Here is an 18,688-nt window from a genome sequence, read left to right on the forward strand (position 1 = left end):
CTTTACAGTTGAGAGTGCCCACATCCAAGTTCTCATCCTGAGGCTATGTACATGCTGCAGCTTGCTTCACATCTTCAGAGACACAGTCTCAGATCTTGTTCAGCAAGTTCTGTGAGGTTAACACGAGGGTAGACGAAAAAAAAAGAAGTGTGGGTTGGGAAAACATCATAGAGCAACAGAATTCTGTTCTCTTAACAACCGGTCACAGACGGCGAAGGAGATGTTATTTCTAGTTAGTTTTTACTTTTGTTTTGAGATAATGAAAGTAATGTGAGGAGAGACTCTGGGGAATAATGGGGAGGAAGAAGACATCAACCACTTTCTGAAAGATGTGATTTGATATTGTTCCCTATTTACAGACAACAGCCATCATTAATCAACCTATTGTATTTATTTACATGATATTTTAAGGGCTTCACCAATGTTTTGTAGGTGATCTTTGTTGTTCGGTGTGACGGAGCAGTGAGTATGACTCAGCCAAACTGAAAAGTCCCTATCTTAGTCAAACAAAGGAGGGACCAGACACCCTGTCTGACAACAAGGAAGTTCAGAAGTCACTCATTGATCACTAACCTGTCCAAATAAGTGGTCACAACGAATTATTACCTTGGCCAAGTGTTTGTGAGCAGCATAAGTGAAAAAGTTAAGTATAAATTTACTGATATGGAAACAGTGAAACCAAGAAGTCTTGACAAACTATTTATCTAAACACTGCGGGCGGGGGTTTGTACACAGACCTGAGTTTGACCCACGGACAGTTGGTTGCATCACATCCTGCGTGACAAAACTGAGCGATTTATCTCTGAGCCCGTCAATGACACCTGTTAGGCCTCTCCTCAGAATTGTTAGGGCTTCAGGCTGGATTCATTCACCCACTGCTCCGTGACTCATGTGATGGTGGAGACTGACTTCACCCATCAGGCTGTGAGGTACCAGCTGAACTCTGGACAACTGGGAAGAGAAGTGAAGGAAGTGATTCAAGTCTGAAGGCGATGTACTGAAAAGAGTTAGGTGACGAGATGCCAGTATTTTCAGATAAATAAACACTTACACCTTCTGTTTTCTATGAAAGTGTTTTGGGGGAGTATATGATGTTTGTGTATTTATTTACAGACCAAAACACATTTTGGAACAAAAAACAAACATGCAGTAATCCCTAGATAAGACTATTATTCACTCAAAGAAGTGTTCATTTGTTGTTTAAGTCAAAGTTACAAAAACAAAAAAGACCGCTTAGAATATAAAGCATCCTTTTCATGGTGACTGGTGCTATATATTACACAAGAGTAGGTTTGCCTGGCCTGTCAAAGTCAAAAGAAGAGTGAAATGTAACTGCCCACACAAAGCAGTTTGAGTTACTGTCCTGTACTAACCTAACACACAACAGTAACAGTCTATCAAACTCAACAGCAGCCTTGACAGGATATAGAACCTGCGACTGGGCAACAAGAGCACATTATCTTCCTCATAGCTGGAGTTAACATAGATCACCGGGCAGCAGGCAGGTTAGAGTGCTGTGTACACAAAACACTGGCCTCAGATTACACATTTTTTACCAGTCATTTTCTGGGTCTCTGCAAACATTAGCTATAAAAATGGGACAATTACAAGCAGCAGCCACCCGTACTGAATTTCTCAGGTTACGAAAAGCCAAGCCCTCGAGGCGTCACACAGGGATGGCGTGTTGACTTTAGTGAGCGATGAAAAGCTCAAGTGGTCTGAGGAATTAGCCAACAGGCTGGAATCGCAGGTAAACCATCAGCGCCCCTTCTCACTCATCCATCATCCCGCAGCCTGCGATCCCCCGCGGGGGCCGTTCCCATGGTCTGTGCCAACCTGAGCATGTTCTGTGGGATCTGTAGTAGAGACATAAAGATAATAACACAACAGGTGAAGCTGCAGATGCAGACACGCCAAGTCTGGCCAACAACAAGTCTGAAAGATCCTGCACGCATGCAGGAGGAGGAGCGGCAAGAAAAGAAAATCTCAGAGACTCACTGTCTCAGGAGCAACTCACCAACAAGTCTGCTGTGGACAGCAAAAAAAAGGAAAAGGAATCTTTAACATGTCCAAAAACTGGCATCATTTCACTCCTGATGAAATAGAAAATTGCAAATTGCAATAGCAGTGAATAATCATTTGCCCATGTTATTGATCTTTTCTTTTTTTATTATTGATCTTCATTGTAAATGAATCCATTTTTAATTTTTTTTATTTTTAAAGGCCTAAATCTTTTTCTACAACATTTCTTGGAAGTTTTAAAATAATAAATGTAAAAAGAAAAGCAAGGTCAAACAAAACAAATTATTTTTTTAAATCTTTTAATGGATGATGATGCACTAATATGTAACAGGTACAGAACACTGATGTTTCTTTTTCTTTCTCTTTAAAAAAAGATAATGCAAAGGCTGTGATGCTGTACAGCGCTTGTGACCAAAGTGTGTGTTCTGATAAAACATTAACTCACAGGGAAAACCAGCTGTTGTGCAGTACAGTGAGAAGTCCCCAGGTTTACAGGTCACACAATCAGAATCCTGATACACAACATGTGCTTGTTACATCAAAAAAGGAGCTTGTTATGTAAAAAAAAGTATACAAAAAAAATCTGAAATCAAAAGCAAGTATTTACATATTTACATTAAACGGTTTTCTGACCAGTATGAAATTACCTGCAGTGCTCAAGGGGCGTTAAAGTCCTAAGATTGGAAAGATAATCCGCTCCCTAACTAAGGCACTAGTGGCGTATAAACAGTGACACAGTTCTGACAGAGTCTGTGCTCTGGTTAGCTGGTTGCTTGTGGACAGTCACTGCGCTCGGTCAGTTTGAGAATCACAACTTTTCTCTGGAGCTGCTTGGCCTCCGGTGGGCCTGGCTGCTCGGCTCCCAGCTGCGCTGAGTTCTCAGTAACCATGTCCTGACAATCCTGTGGCAACAGCACAGTTATGATATCCGAGTACCCACCCTGCACTGCCAGGTGTAACGGGCTGAGCCCCTGCTCATCTGACAGAGCGCCACCATCAGGACAGTGGTGGAGCAGCTCTTTGAGGACTTCACAGTGTCCATTCTCTGCCGCTAGGTGGCAGGGCGTGCGTAGGGCATGGGCGGGTCTGTATGGGTCTGCCCCTTCTTCTATCAACATCTTGACGGTGGCCAGGTGGCCTCGCTGGGAGGCTAGGTGGAGGGGAGTGAGTCTGTGATCGTTTTGGGCGTGAATATCCGCCTGGTGTTTGATCAAGAGGCGTGACGTGCTGGTGTGACCCGTCTCTGCAGCCACGTGCAGTGGCGTGTTCAGCCCGGCGGACAGCATGTGAATATTTGCACCTAGTTCAATCAGGATCCGCGCCACTCGGTACTGCCCCCGCCTGGATGCCAGATGCAGCGGCGTGCGGCCGTCCGTCGTCTGTCCGTCCACGTCGGCAGCGGCCTGCTTGACCAGTAGCTTCACGATACCCAGATGTCCTTGCCAAGCAGCAAAGTGGAGCGCCGTCCAGTTGTCCTTGCCCTTGATGCGAACGTCTGCACCGCGGCTCAGCAGCACCCGGATCACATTCTCCTGACCGTGCTGGCATGCAACATGAGCCGGTGTGCGGCCCTGACCGTCTGTCTCATTGATGGCGGCTCCGCGGTCCAGCAGGAGGCGCGTGATAGCCTCGTCCCCATTTTGAGCAGCCCAGTGCAAAGCTGTGTACTGGTCTTCGTCTTTGGCATTGATGTTGGTGCTGCGGCGGCTCAGCAGAAGTTCCGCCAGTGGCTTCAGGTGCTTCTCTGTGGCCAGGTGGAGGGGTGTGGAGCCACGGGCATTGGCAAGGTTGGGATTGGCATTGTTCATGAGGAGGAACTTGATGGCCTCTTCGTTGTTCAAGGTGATGGCGTGGTGGAGTAGGCTGCCCCCTCCATCCAGGAGAAGGTCAACGTCTTGAGGCTGGAGGATCTTCATCAGCTTGGCAGTGTCTTTGGTCCTGATGGCATCACACAGCTTCCGCTTCTGGACCTCAGCAGAATCTGAACAGAGTTGAAGAAAAAAAAATATCCACAAACTTACAGCCATACTCCTCATCACCAAACACTAGTTCCAGTTGAAGTTCTTTAATTAGCTCTTACCATATGTACTTTCTTTTTCAAAAGACAGCGTGATGGAGTCTTGGGAGGAGAAGGCTGAATCTGCAGAGGAGATGCCAGACAGTCTCTTGCAGGTGTTCTCTTTGCTGTGGCAGCCATCTTCCTTCACTCGATCAAAGCTCCTGGAGATCCCAGAATCCACCTGACTCAGCAGCTCCGATAGGCTGTAATCTTTTTCCGGCAACATGGCGGACTTTGGACGCACCGGCTTGTCTTTGACCTGTGGAGGGAAGAGAGAAAAAAAAGCCTGGTAAGCATATTTGAACAAGCTGTTCTTGTTCAAATGACACACTTTACATTCCATTATGTTGGCACTCAGGTATGTAACTGCTGCGAGTGTTGACATAGTGATAGACTGCGGAACTTAAGTACGATCACCTTAAAGCATACGGAAGTGCATGTGCGTCTTGTCATGTACACAGCAGCCAGTGCCACAGAAATGACGAGGCGGCACAACAATCCCATCAGCCCACATTCCTCTCATGTGGTGTGTTTTTGTTTAGAACCAAACATTGATGAAACATCATGACTGACAAAGTCACAGTTGTGATAAGCCTCTCGTCGTCCAGGTGTGTAGTTATACAGTACATTAATGAGACATGCAAGTGCTGCCATGTCGTACCTGGTCACCAGTGAGTGCGTTATGGGACGAGGACTCCGACTCTGACGTAGATAAGGTGGGCGTCCTGGGCTCCTCTTGAGGTTTGGAGCAGAGCTCCTCAGCTTCAGATGTGATCTCTGCAGTGACAGAAGCTCAGGGTCAGGTTTCAGTAATGGCAGAGTTGGGATTAGGAAACAAAGAGGAAGAAAAAGGCTGCACTAAAAAGGTAAGAAACAAAAGCTTCAATTTAACAGCCGGCTGCACTTCAGGAATAGGCTCACTTGAGTTACACAGGGATTGACAGCAGGAAGTTTAAGAGGTATATCTTCAAATGCAAACGCACAAGGAGCTAATAATAAAAACAACAACAAGAAAAGGTAGTTTGATGAAGTCAGGAAGCAGCATGGGATCATGGACATTTTTGTCTTATTTGCTTATGTTTCATAGGGGGTTTATCCCAATTTCTATGGATTTAATAACTGAACAAACTATGTAACAGTCTAATCACTATTAGATGTAAAAATGTTCCATATTTAACTTAACATGATTATTTTCCTTCTATGTGTACAGTTAAATTCAATACAATTCCATAGTATTTTAAATAACTTAAATGCGTTGACATTTTTTGGTAGCCTTAAAATGTACCATTTATATGTACTAAAGGGAAGGGACTTGCTTTGCAGGGGCTGCCATCTTGTGCCTACACGTTTCTATGGCAACCCAATAGTACAAGTTTTGTGTTTTGAAGCGAAAGAAAAAATGGCTCCACTCACATAAATATGATGCATAAACAACAAAGGAGGAGGAAAGGGTAGAAAAAGTGAAAGAGAGGAAAGAGTTGCATCCTTGATTTGTGACGGCTACTGTAGTGTTTGGAAAAGTGCACTCTGCAGTGTCACCATTAGATGGCACTAACCATTACACAAACTCTTTATGAAACAAAAATAAAAAGGTACATTAAGCACAAAGGCACGTTTTGTCTCATTTGTTTCGTTGTGAGCACAGAACAATACCTCACCCTGGAAGCTGGGTCTGGCGTCAGGGTTCGAGGCCCAGCAGCGCTGCATGAGGCTCAGGAAACCCGAACACGCTGAAGGTCGACAGCGCGACACTGCCGCCAAGTCTGGACGCACGCCTTTAACCACCTTCACCATGATCTGCAGGATGTTATTCTCTCCTACAGGAAAGGGAAAAAAACACACGTCCATTTGTCAGCTAACTTCCATCGTTGACGTTAAACGTTGCAGTACATAACAACATACCCTAAGGTGCTGGCTGGTGCCAGTGCTTACATTGATAGTCATGCATGGTTTTATCGCCGTCTTCCTGTGTGCTCAGATAAGGGAGTGTGTGTGTGTGTGTTGTTGTTTTCCCATGGGAGCGAAAAGGTAAAAGCTCTAAAAAGAGCTCCAGGTCTGACCTCTTTCTATCTGAATGTGGGATCAGGCAAGTCAATGATTCAGAACAAACAGATAGAGGCTTTAATCGCAAATACCTCACCTACTATTGTAACCATAATACCCTACGAAGGTGGAGGAGAATGGGAAGGGATGGTGCGCGGGCCATTTCTCACTTTTTAATTATGTCTGGATCAACATGGGCAGTGCCAGTGTCAACCTGGAAAACCTCAGTGAGGCACTGCGTGGCCTTCAAAACAAGCATGAAGTAAAGTGCTACCTGATACGCCTGGGAAAAAAAAATACTCTTCACTCACCAACCTGAGCTGAGTCCACCTGTCTGCTCTGGAATTCACTAAGTAAATATGTACACGACGGCTCCTATACGCACACATTACACACACTTTGTATTGATTTAACCAGAGGGTCTTATTAACTGAAAATTCACAGCAGTGTTAAAAATAGCAGTATATAGATCTAAATCCTCAGTAATTATCAGGACTGGGTTGATGTATTTTTGTTGAATATTGGCATTAATGGTGGAGAGACTGGCTGAGGGTTGGACCTGAGGGTTTAAAAGTAAATGACCCAAATCTACTCTTTTAAAGTGTAGTGGTTTTCATACAAGTCTTACCTTGGTACGGTTTCTTCTGTGTGAGAATCCCCCAGATGACGATGGAGAAACTGGAATGGAGGAGAATTTAAGTTGAAAGATATCGGGAAAAGCTGTTCCATATTTGACACGTCAGTCCTCAATTCAAACCAGATTAAACCAGTACTGTTTGGGGGTCAAAACAAGTGGAAGTGGGCGAGCAAATAAATGAAGTCGTATGTCTTTTTTATGGTGTTAAACAAGAAATAGTGCATTTAATCTTCATGTTTTTTATGCAACAACAATCATATCAAACCCATCTCCTGGATTTAATGGATCACGGTGACTCAGAGCTTCAGTGATCACGCACAAAAGAAGGAGAGCTCCAGCCAGACAACAAACAAACTCACTACACACACACACACACACACGGTAAATAATGTCATGACAAATAATCCAACCTATAAACATCATGCTTGGTGTCCGACACTCTGTCCTTCTCTATGATGCTCTCGGGAGGCAGGTAGGCGATGGTGCCGCAGAAGCCGTCTCTGCTGATGTCGTCAGCCCGTGACAGGCCGTTCCACCGAGCCAGGCCAAAATCAGATATCTGAGACAGAAAAGGAACAGATAAGAGCCTCAAACAGAGCAACCTTTCTCAAGAAGCACCGTGACATTGATGACTAACTCTGCCCACTGCATGTGACAGCCAGCTAAGCTCTTATTATGTGCACTCAGAGGTATGATGAGGGCAACGCGGCCATGTCCCGGCCTGTAGGAGAGGAGAGGCCCGTCACGTCTGTGTTAAAGAGTGCACGCCCACACAGTCCATGAACACTAACTCATTCTCCGAGGGAGGTTTTATGGGAGTCAAATTAATCCTGTAGGGACAGGCCCGCTGAGGTGTTTACATCCAGGTATTAGACTCAGAGATGACAGTTCCCACCCATCGCTCTCAGCGCGGGTGAGCTGTTGAGAGGTTGGACAGTAGCTGAGCGACAGCCATCTGCTCACAGTGTGTGCAGGGCAGCCATTTAAAGATGGATGAAAGGTAGAAGCAAAGCACCTCACGGCTTAAATAGCGTTTAAAAACCTAAACTTGAGGCTTTCAAGATACACATCTGTGACAGGATTTGATCTGATACAAGATCTGACAAGATACTAATGATTTAACTTTTTCATAATGTTACTGCCATAAAAAACTTTTTGTGATGAGGCCTTTATTTGGTAATAAATCATTCTGAGGGCAGATTCCAATGATTTAGATCATTGTTTTATGACATACATTGATTTGTAACTGATGTTAATGTTGCTCATGTTGTTAAATTAATAAATTAAAACTATTTTCATTCATTCAGTGTGTAAGAATTGGTGACATCTAATGGTGAGAGTGCAGAGTGCAACACATGGAGGACTTTGGTCTTCACATAGTTTGCACACTAGGCTCCCACTTACTAACATAAAACACACTCTGTAGAAACATGATGGTGCAAAATGGCAGCTTCAATAAAACAAAGCTGGTGACTAATTTAAAAGGCGTATTCTATCCAATCCAATTTTAATTATAAAGCACATTTTAAAACCACAGGGTAGACCAAAGTATACCAAAATATACCATACAAATCAACAACTAATGAGGGCTAAAAGACACGTGTAAAAGCCAATAAAAGAAGCATTTACATACAATAATTGAAAAATAATAATAATAACAAGGGTTAAATCTGGGTTAAAATGCATTTTTAAACCAGATTTGTGGGGACTATAAAAACTATAATAGTATATTTTAAGGACATTTTCTGATTTAGAATCATCACCCTAATGATAAGGTTTGTCTAATTGTGAGCAGCATAACTCAATCAGTGAGTGACTGATTGGCGTGGGATTCTCTATTTGTATCCTATTATATTGACAATAATCACGGCTGTGAGGCAAAAATGGTGGAACGGAGTCTCAAGAAATAGATAAAGAAAGAAGAAAATATGAAGACGACAAGATCGGCGACTGTGTTGCGAGTGAAAGTTGAGCGTGTGAGTCGAGAAGCAGGGCCCTGCTTGCGTGGGACAGTTCACAACAAAGGAGAGGCCACAGCAGTTGGGAAAGAACAGGGTATGCTGGCTCCTGAGTCACTTTCGTAACATAGATTGTAACTGTATATAAAAATGGACGAAGCCTGACAGTTGCAAAATTAACTCTATGAGATTTACAGTGTCCCCAAAAATGACACCATGAAATGCTGGAGAAGACCTGAAACTGTTGATTGAGACCATTAAATCCTGAAGAATATATTTGCAGAAGTTATAAATCAAGTGAGAGGTTTGCTTATTTTCCTATAGACTTCTTTTTGCTGGTGAGTGAATGCTACTTCTATCCTATTTCCTCAGCTTCGGTTTTCAAACCAGAAGGCCATACAGTCTTAACCACCTGTTATGTTATGTAGAAATGATTTTGAACTACCTGCCACTGACTTTCAGGACTGTGTGGGGCAGTAATGGTGTCCCTCGATATGATAAACTCTCTACCTTGACATGATAGTGTGCGTCCAGCAGGATGTTGGCAGGCTTCAGGTCCAGGTGGAGCAGAGGCGGATTCATGCAGTGGAGGAAGTTCATGCCCACCGCTGTCTCGTGGATGATGCGGAAGCGGAGCTCCCAGGGCAGCGGCTCGTTGGCCAGCAGGGTCTCCAGAGAGCCGGTCTCCATGTATTCCATGACCAGGCCCTGGGGGTCCTCACAGATCCCATACACGGGAAGGATATAACGGAACTTGGCCGCCTCCATCTTCTTGGCTTCCTCGAGCAGCTCCGCACGGTCCCTAAAATAATGACAGATTACTTTACTTTACATTTCTGTTATAGTTTTGTTACTTCTGTTTGTGACGAAGCAATTTTAGGAAGTGTGTTCACTGCAGGAAGTTTTGAACCAACCCCTCCACATTCCATAGCTCACTCACTGTCTCCTCTGTAAACATTAACCTGATAATTGTCGAGCCAGGCTTTGCTCATCGGGCTGTTACATTTGGCACAACATTTGTCCTAATCCAAATTCCTGAATGTTACACATCATCGTTACTGAGCTCCCAGCTATGCAGACCAAACATGGGTGTTAAACTCAGAGGTTGTGAAATTGTGACCTCGACGATTGACCGCTATGATTAATTTACAAACGCAAGCACGTGGCTCTGCTGCCGCTGCTCGGTGGCCCTTTTGAGGCCGTGAGGGCATTCTGGCTGAGCGCACACAGCTCTTGTTCTCTGTTCTCTCAACCTTTGCACAGCTCCCTTTATCAGTGCGCTGGCTCTGCTGACATACCTCAAACACAAGTGAGCAGGTCATTCATGACCTCACCGCACACGTCTCCACCAAAGGCTGCATTTGTTTGTTTTTTTAAAACAAAAAACGCAAACTCTCTAATGAGGATGAAGACAGAGAGGGAACTTAGTTTTCATCACAATCAGTAAAATGACAGAAGACATAAAAGTGTATTCTATAAGGAAGTAGTCTGTCCTTTATTTTCTGGAAAAGCCCCATATTTCTGCCAAGGAAGAACAATCAAGTGTGATTTAGGAGAATGTTGAGCATGTTCTTGTTTGCTAAATCCATCATGCAACCCAAAGTGCTCCTCGACGGCTCCTCTGAACCAAACAATGTCCTCACTCTAACAGACGGCCCTGGTAAGACCGGTTTTGCAGCTTCTCTTATTGTCTGTGCCACAACACCAGCGGCAGCCAGCGAGCCAGGCAGACAAAGGTGGCTTTGAGTCCCTGTTGTTGGATGTTATGTGTGGGTCAATGAAGACTGCAGTCAAATGACTGTTTATGCAACCTGCAGATGTTTGGAGGTGATAACATCTTTGGTTCAGGTTCAGCGGATGTCTTGAGTTGCACCACCAGTTTGGAGGGGATGCCATTCTTCTTTCTTTCTTTTTTCTTTCTTAAATGGCAAAGTTTAAGTCATCTTAGTGTTTGTTAGTTTGAAAAGTTTTAGGGACGTAACAATCAAACTGGATGGTGAAATATAAGATGGCGACACTGTAATCAAGAGTCTGTCGTGCTCGAAACGTCACTGGCAGTAAATAGCTTTTTAAAGCCATCCTTTCCTTCTATTCTTATGAAAGTCTGTCTCTTATGAAAGATGGAAAAAAGAGAAGGGATTCAATCAGATTTGTAGCAAGTACAGGTGCACGTCTGCCTCTCCAGCATGTTGTGACGCCAGGCCAGCATTTATGATGCGTTATGTCCACTGATAAACACCCATGTCAATAGAGACAAGGACCATGTACGAATGGAAACTTCCGATGACTGACGCATTACAGTTCTGCTAAAGAAGAAGAAGAAGAAGAAGAAGGAGCTTACTCACAGGTACAGAGGGAGGCACCACAGGGCAACTGACAAACACATGCCCTGGCAAGCATGTACCCACACACACACACACACACACACACACACACACACACACACACATACACACACATACACACACACACAGCAAAAAAAACAAGATCCATGCATACGTTATAGGTTATACACAATTGTGTAGGGTCAAAGACCAACATGTTTCCCTCACTGAAATGGACATAAATTCTCACCAGCCCCTCCCAGAGGCTGCTGCATGACAATACCACTGTTGACTAGGTAGGGGGGAATCAGCTGTCAACCTTTTCATGTTCGGTGTGGATGGAAAAGAAGTAAACAGCTACGTCCCTGAGCAATGTGGACTTACTTTTGCCCCAGGGATGAATCAGCAGTTCAGTATGCCCCTGCAAATCAACTTAACAGTATATAAAACCAAAACATTACAGCTGATGCGTGTGCACAGACTGGCCCTCGGTGAGTAGTAATGTCTCAAAGTGTAGTCTATCATCTCTATATGTAATGTTTTTATTCATTTAGACTGTCTTGAAACACAAGCACAACACACAGACAAGAACACATCCCAGAAGTATAGAGGTTTTCCTGGAGCATTATCAGCCCAATTCTTTCACCCGGTATAAAGCAACTCTACTTCAACATCAGTCCAAAGATACTCCATGTGGCTCCACAGCTGTAACTTACTTGTCATCCATGTGAAGGCAGGGAGGGCACTTGATAGCCAGCCATGTTTTCCACTGTATGTGCCGGACTTTGTATACTTGTCCAAATCCACCTGAGCCAATTTTCTCCCAGCTGCCAAACTCAGAGGAATCAAAGGTCCTTAGCAGCCCCATATTCCAGTTTGGGGAATCTGGGACGTCCATATCCGTGTTGAGAAACCCACTGCCTGGGTAAACTCCTCTTTTCTTGGTCTCCACGGCACACTCTGGACAAGTGAACATACACACCGACCTGCCTGCTTGTGAGCTCTTCCTTGTTTTTCCCCTTGTCTAGCTCAGTGTGGCCTCTCCCTCTCTTCAGGTGAAAATAGGGGCTGGGCCTGCTGCAGTGACATCACGTCCTGGTTTTGAAACACACAGGGAAGAGATAGAAAAATTGCATCAGGACAGGACACAAGGCACCACAGTGCCACAATGGCTTGTTTTCCCCCAGATGCCCTAAAGTGTCACACTTTCTCGTGTTTCTGTCACAGAAAAGGAGAGAATAATCTCCGTAAATAGCCGAGGGGTCCATGGACTTAGGAATGTGTCCTTTCATAAACACACCTTTGTCCTACTGTAGACCATAATACCACCGAGTCCAGCCCGAGGTATGAAGAGGGAATGTTTCTTTTCAACAATAGGTTATGTGATATTGAAAAAATGCTTTAGAAAAATGTGGACTCATCTTTTGGCACATATTCTTTCAGGGGAGGAGGACGTGTTCTCTCATATATCTCAAAATACTACAGGTGTCAGTGAGAGTGTGTGTGTGTGAGAGAGAGAGAGTGAGCGATGAAGAGAGAGTATTTAATTACATGTTTAGTTCACCTTGTTGTTTACTTAGGTTGGATGCCATTATTACTGATCAGAAATATTACTTTTGTTGTTGTTGTAACTTTATATCATCTAAAAGAGGCAGTACATTTTGTTGTGTTGTGCTTTTATTTTGGAAACTACTCCTTTTCTCTCTCGGATTTCTATAAATGTGAGGTTTTGAGTTCCTGGACATCCTGCAGGTGTGTTTTCATGGTTTGCTCACATAGCAATCCATGGCCACAGGATCACAGCAGTTACCCATTACCTTGTTAGGCTGTGGTTGGGGAAAGGAGTGGAGAGAGTGGGCAGAGCGCTTCTGTTTATTTCTTAGGTTTATCACACATGCAGTATTTGTGATGCCAACATGTGTATCTCAATGTGTAAATACCACAAAGGGTAAAAATGTAGTGCATAAGTGCACACAGGGCTGATTGAGCCTATCAGCTCCTCATGACTCTCTCTCTGTGTTTAGATCTCATATCATCCGCTGACATTCTCAGGAAGTGGTTCTTTTTAAGTAAAGACAGACGAAGGCAACAACAACATTATGACTTAAAAGTTTAAGAGAAGTGAATTCTACTGCTGGAAAACCAGGTCGTTCAGCAACTTAATGGGATAAATCCATCGTTCTCAAATTGCGGTGCGTGTACCACCAGTGGCACGAGAGTTTCCTCTGGTGGTACTTGGAGAAAAATACTGTTCTACTGTATATACCAGGGTAACAAATGACAAAATAATAGGAATAAATTAAATAATAATAATCAGAGTCACCATCTTTGTCTAATTCACTATACCAGTGTGTGAAGTATATCTGAGGAAGATGAGGATGATGAGAGAGCAAATTATATAATGGGGAATAAATCTGCCTCCTGTGAAAAGTCTGTAGCTGTACCTTTGCTCATAATGTTGCGTCCTGTGTGTTTTAAGTATTATTTTGAAGCCTACCAAAGTACATTTTTGTTATGTAAGGATTCTTGAATCTATTTTGAATAAATTAATGGCAGTTTTTACATAATTATCCTTATTTTCATTTATTAGCATATTTAAAAATGATTACTGTGTGATAATTGTGCAGATCTGTGAGAAACAAAGACAGAGTTTCCTTCAGTCTGCAGAATATGATGTATATAGGTCAGGACCATACTTAATCTAAAATGGCAATATTGTAAATATGTAAATATTTGGCAAAGGTATAACGTAGAGTATACATTGAGTTGTGTGTAATAGAAATGGGAGTAGGCACATATAAGTTTATACTTCTGCCTACTCCTTTTCAAACATGTGATGGGATGTAAATGTAAATCTAGCGAGCTAGCTAGCTAATTTCACACACATTTTGCGCCTCCTGCGATTTGAAAATTGCAGTAAGTCGTATTGTGATTTTGATAAATGTTCGGTTAATTGTTCAGCCCTAATTTACACCACTGTATTTTAACGTTGGCTATAATGTTGTTACCTCGAGTGCTCAACATTTTCCCCAGGTGGCACTTGGTATAAAAATGTTTGAGAACCACTGGGGAAAAATGGTTTTCAGCTGCTGTATATACACACAAACGCTCCCTCAGTGAGGTCTCATAGTATTTCAGCAATCATGTAGTGCTAAACCAGCCTTATCTCAGGTTCCTTGAATGCACCTTACATTCAGGACCTAGAATACTGTTCCTCCAACTGAACAGCTGTATTCACAAATGTCAGACATGTAATGGAGACACCATCATCAACATCATCATCATCATCATACAGTCCACTTTTCACAGTCCTCTATCCTATTATAAAATAATATGTCACTGTTAAAGCAGCTACATCCATGTTTGTTGCTTCAGACACGGCTGCTCAGTTGATGAACCTGAACCCAACCCTCAAATGAGATCAGCTGATGCCAATGATGATCAAACATTATTATTATTTTTTCCTTCTGCATTCTGGTGACAAGCATCTGACAAGACAACCCCACCTCTGCTTCGATAGCATGATCTCATCATATCACTCGACTCCACCCTGCTCTCCAGGTTCAATCACAAAACTGGAAAGACGAGGTGTAATGTATTAATAGTTTGTCATCAGGGATTTTGTGTGTGTGTGTGTGTGTGTGTGTGTGTGTGAGGAGTTGGGGCTTCTTGTCAGGCTGCTCACTGTAGGTTGGGAACCAGAGGTGACCTTTGAGGTGAGAGTCCTTCCCTCGTGTGAAGTGTAAATGTGTCCTCAGCACACCGACTGATCATTAAAATGAAAAAAGGGAGCTTTTATCACCGCCCTGAGTCACATCGGCTCTTTTGGTTCCGCTTCTCTGCTCCGAATTAGAAAAACAAGGCAATCAATCAGGACCGTCCACTTTCCTTCATGTGTGAAAAATGGCCTCTTTTGTTTTTTAATTCAAATGAGCTTCACTGGCCTGAAATACTTATGCATGCATCAGTGAGGATAAGGCTTATAACAAGCCCTCAAAGCCCGGGACAGGATGATTCATGATTTTATCAAACAATGCATTTGAAAAGCACTCACAGTAAACTGATAAGGGTCAATTTCCATTATTTAGGATAATTGGGAACGTGGGAAGTTTAGGTTCATGGACGTCATGAAGGAGGACATGAGGACAGTCGGTGTAAGAGAAGAGGACGTGGTCATTTTTCTTAAAGATGCTTCACTTTTCATCCCAAAGGCTTCTTTGTAACCTTCTGCCCCACGACAGGCTACTGAATCAGTGTGTTTTAGATAATTATGACCTGGATAAATAAGAATCCATACAAGCATTTCACGTCCAATGTTCTGCCCCCAAAAAAGCTTTAACCCTTAGAACACAGAGCATTTCGGCTGCTTTTCCCCATTACTATGTTAAAATGTACAGCTTATATATAGAGCCTATGAGTCTTATATCCTTTTTTTCAGCACAACCTAGACAATCTGATGAATGTTCTTTCATTTTCACCAACTATATAAACACACCTGAACAAAAAGTACTCAAAATGTTTAAAACCTCATTTTATCAACAAAATAAACGAACATTTTGTGACTTCTGCATAATTGTCACTGCTTTATATCACTACTTAAAAATGCGATCTAAAATGAATGACAACTTTGAATCAAAAAACACATAAGAAGAAGAAGAAATGCATTTTGTAAAGCCTGAATATGTGACCTGTAAACACACACACACCCAGGATGTCCATATAAGGAGTTGTGTATTATTATTTATCATGGACGTGCCTGCCCCGTGAGTACTAAGGTTTATGGTCAAGGGTTTACTGGCAGAAATTGAATAAATGACCTATAAGTGTGTAATATAACTGTATCACACTTTAAAATAATAACAAGTTTGGTTTTTAAAGTCTTTTACAGTACTGTGCAAAGGGCTACCATTACACACATGTTGAGTTTTTTCAAACATATAAAAACAACTTTCAGTCCCATTATTACAATCCAAATGCCAATGATCACAGAATATTTGACAGATATAAAAACAACAAAGCTGGCTGTGACCTGAACCTGAACAGACAAACCAACCAGACTTACAATGCAAACAAAGACATACAACATCCTTTCTGGTGTGTGAAGGCCACCATAGTTCCCTGACATGCTCTCCACAGATCTAAAAACCAAAATATTTCAAAGATATTTCATATTTTAAATGTTTTTGTTTTACAATTATGGCAATTAATTGCAACCATTTTGGTAAGGAGATTTTTTTTTATCCTCCCACGCCTACTCACAACAAAGTAAGCAGTAGTTGGTTTGGCATTAACTAAAACTCAATAGACAATGAGTCTATTTATTAAGTCATATTAGGTTAAGAATAACCAATAACCTGTGTTTTCTTCTTCCCATCATTCAGAGGTGAAACTCATGCAGCTGCAAAAAAAATTCCGTACAAAGGCTCTTTCCACTAAATCTTGTAAATAGTGTATTAAGAAACTGGGCTGTGTTAAAACAGTAGATGTTCAATAATTAAATGTACACATTTCAATGCAATAACAAACCACCTGTTAATTTGTTAATTTCCCCGAGGGAACCTCCCAAAGGGGTCAATAAAGTCGTCTGTCTGTCTGTCTGTCTGTCTGTCACCTTGTGTGAGATGAAGCAAGACTTTCTCGCCATCTGTTGGACGTTTCTTATTACTACACCCAGCTCTGTGTGTGCACACGATCTGAAATCATATATGTGTAAAAGGGGAATGTTTGAAAATGTGTTGCTATGGAAGTTTTCTGATAAAAAAATAAAACAAAAAAAACCTTATCTTAAGAGGTTGTCGGCTCATGAAAAGAAACCAGTTTTCAGTCTTTGCCTTACATAAGAACTTTCAGTCTGTTGCATCAGCAGAGAGGCAAGTGACTTATTTTGGCTTCTTTATGATTCAGTGATCAAACAGAGATTAAATGTGATCACATCTGTTTGAACTGCTCAGTTAGACTCCACTGCAGTGCTCTTCATTTCATTTCTAATCATGTTTTCCTCCGGATCAGACTCATATCTGCTCATTTTCAGATTTTGTCACAACATAATGACTTTGTCACTTTTTCTTCATTTTACACTTGTATTGGCTCTTCTATGTTACATAAATTGGCTCACAACTTATTTTAGTATTCATATACATATATATACATGTGTGTTTATATGTATATGTATATGTATGTATGTATATGTATATGTGTGTGTATATATGTGTATATATATATATATATATATATATATATACATATATATACATATATATATGTATATATATATAAAAACATACTTTTTACTTACAAAGCCTTAAATGGTCACGCTCCATTTTACCTCAGTGATCTTAGGTTTAAACACAGAGGAGACAAAGCCTTTGCTGTGTTGGCTTCCAAATTGTTTTATAATTTTATTGCTATTTTATTGGTTTTATATTCTGTTTTTATATTGCCTTTTAGTTTACAAAGTTTTATGTATTTTGTGATGTTCAGCACTTCAAATCTGTTGTTTTTAAATGTGCTATAGAATTATATTGGATAGAATGTGAGCCTCAGGAAGTGTGGCTTTTGTTTGTCAGATGAAAATTAGTTTCCTTGTTGTTTCCTGAAATCCACTTTATTTACTTTATTTATCATATTGTAGATTTATATTTGATGCATCAGGTACAAAGGTTCAGTTTCATTTCAGTAATGGCTACAACAATTACTCACTTCTTTAAATTAATCGCTGCCTATTTTGATAATCAATTAACCATTTGAGTGTTTGTGATTTTAGCTTGTGTGGTTTGTGGACAAAATAAGACATTTGAGGATGCCACCATTTTAGGGTTTGGGAAACATTTTGGCAATTTTCTTTTAATTTTACATGAGAAGATGTACAAAGTTTGAGAATTGCTCTAATGCAAGGCCAGGAGGAAAGAAACCAGGATATATCCACATTTTAGAAGCTAAACTCAAAAATCTGTTTTTTATTATAAAGGAAAAAGGCCACTTTAACCAATCAATTGATTATCAAAACAAGGCAATACATTTAGTAATTACATGACATAATAATTCATTGTTGCAGTCCAATCAAACAATGGAACTATTTATGGGGTGCTGAAAATAACTGCAACATTTGACACACAGTCACCTTTTAGCACATTTACAACAATATTTGTTAACTTATAAATGTATTCAATAGTTAAATCTAAATATTACATGCTAAATATAAAGCTAAATGTTAATGCCGGTAACCGGAAGTACCAAAATAAAAGCTCGAGGAGGTCAGGCTGTGTTTATAGAATCAAATAAAGAGGCGTAGCATTAGGTTCTTATCAAGGCTAACGTTAGCTAGTTAAGGTAGCCTTAATAAGAACCTAATGCTACGCGAGTTGGAAAACAAACTTACCGAGTGCTGTGGTGGCCCTGTGGCGGAAGCGGTCGCTGACGATGAACTACTAACATTTTTGTATTGCCGCCAAAACGGCCCTTCCGATATTTTCGGTAAACGCTTGACCGTCGGACATGTTGATATGTGTGGCTGGTGGGGCAAGCATCCATGGGCGAGCGTGTACCACTAGAGGTGGGCAGGGACGGGGGAGGTAAGTTCTGGCCTTTATGAAAGCCAAAGTGAACATGTTTTAGCATTTCGATTTAGCATTTATATTTATGATTT

The 18,688-nt window shown here is 41.7% G+C and overlaps 1 protein-coding gene across 1 annotated transcript; it reads right to left on the reverse strand.

The window, feature by feature from the left end:
• Positions 1–2,304: 2,304 nt before the first annotated feature.
• Positions 2,305–12,073, reverse strand: ripk4 (receptor-interacting serine-threonine kinase 4). Its single transcript, XM_044043090.1, has 8 exons — positions 11,760–12,073; positions 9,230–9,521; positions 7,172–7,320; positions 6,753–6,802; positions 5,740–5,898; positions 4,743–4,858; positions 4,103–4,340; positions 2,305–4,003 (listed from the first exon to the last, which is right to left on the reverse strand). The coding sequence occupies exons 1-8, from the start codon at positions 12,017–12,019 to the stop codon at positions 2,784–2,786; spliced, it is 2,484 nt and encodes an 827-aa protein (XP_043899025.1). The 5' UTR covers positions 12,020–12,073; the 3' UTR covers positions 2,305–2,783.
• Between the last annotated feature and the right edge of the window lie 6,615 nt (positions 12,074–18,688).

The sequence above is a fragment of the Solea senegalensis genome, linkage group LG13 (genome assembly GCF_019176455.1).
Source record: "Solea senegalensis isolate Sse05_10M linkage group LG13, IFAPA_SoseM_1, whole genome shotgun sequence".
Taxonomy (NCBI): Eukaryota; Metazoa; Chordata; class Actinopteri; order Pleuronectiformes; family Soleidae; genus Solea; species Solea senegalensis.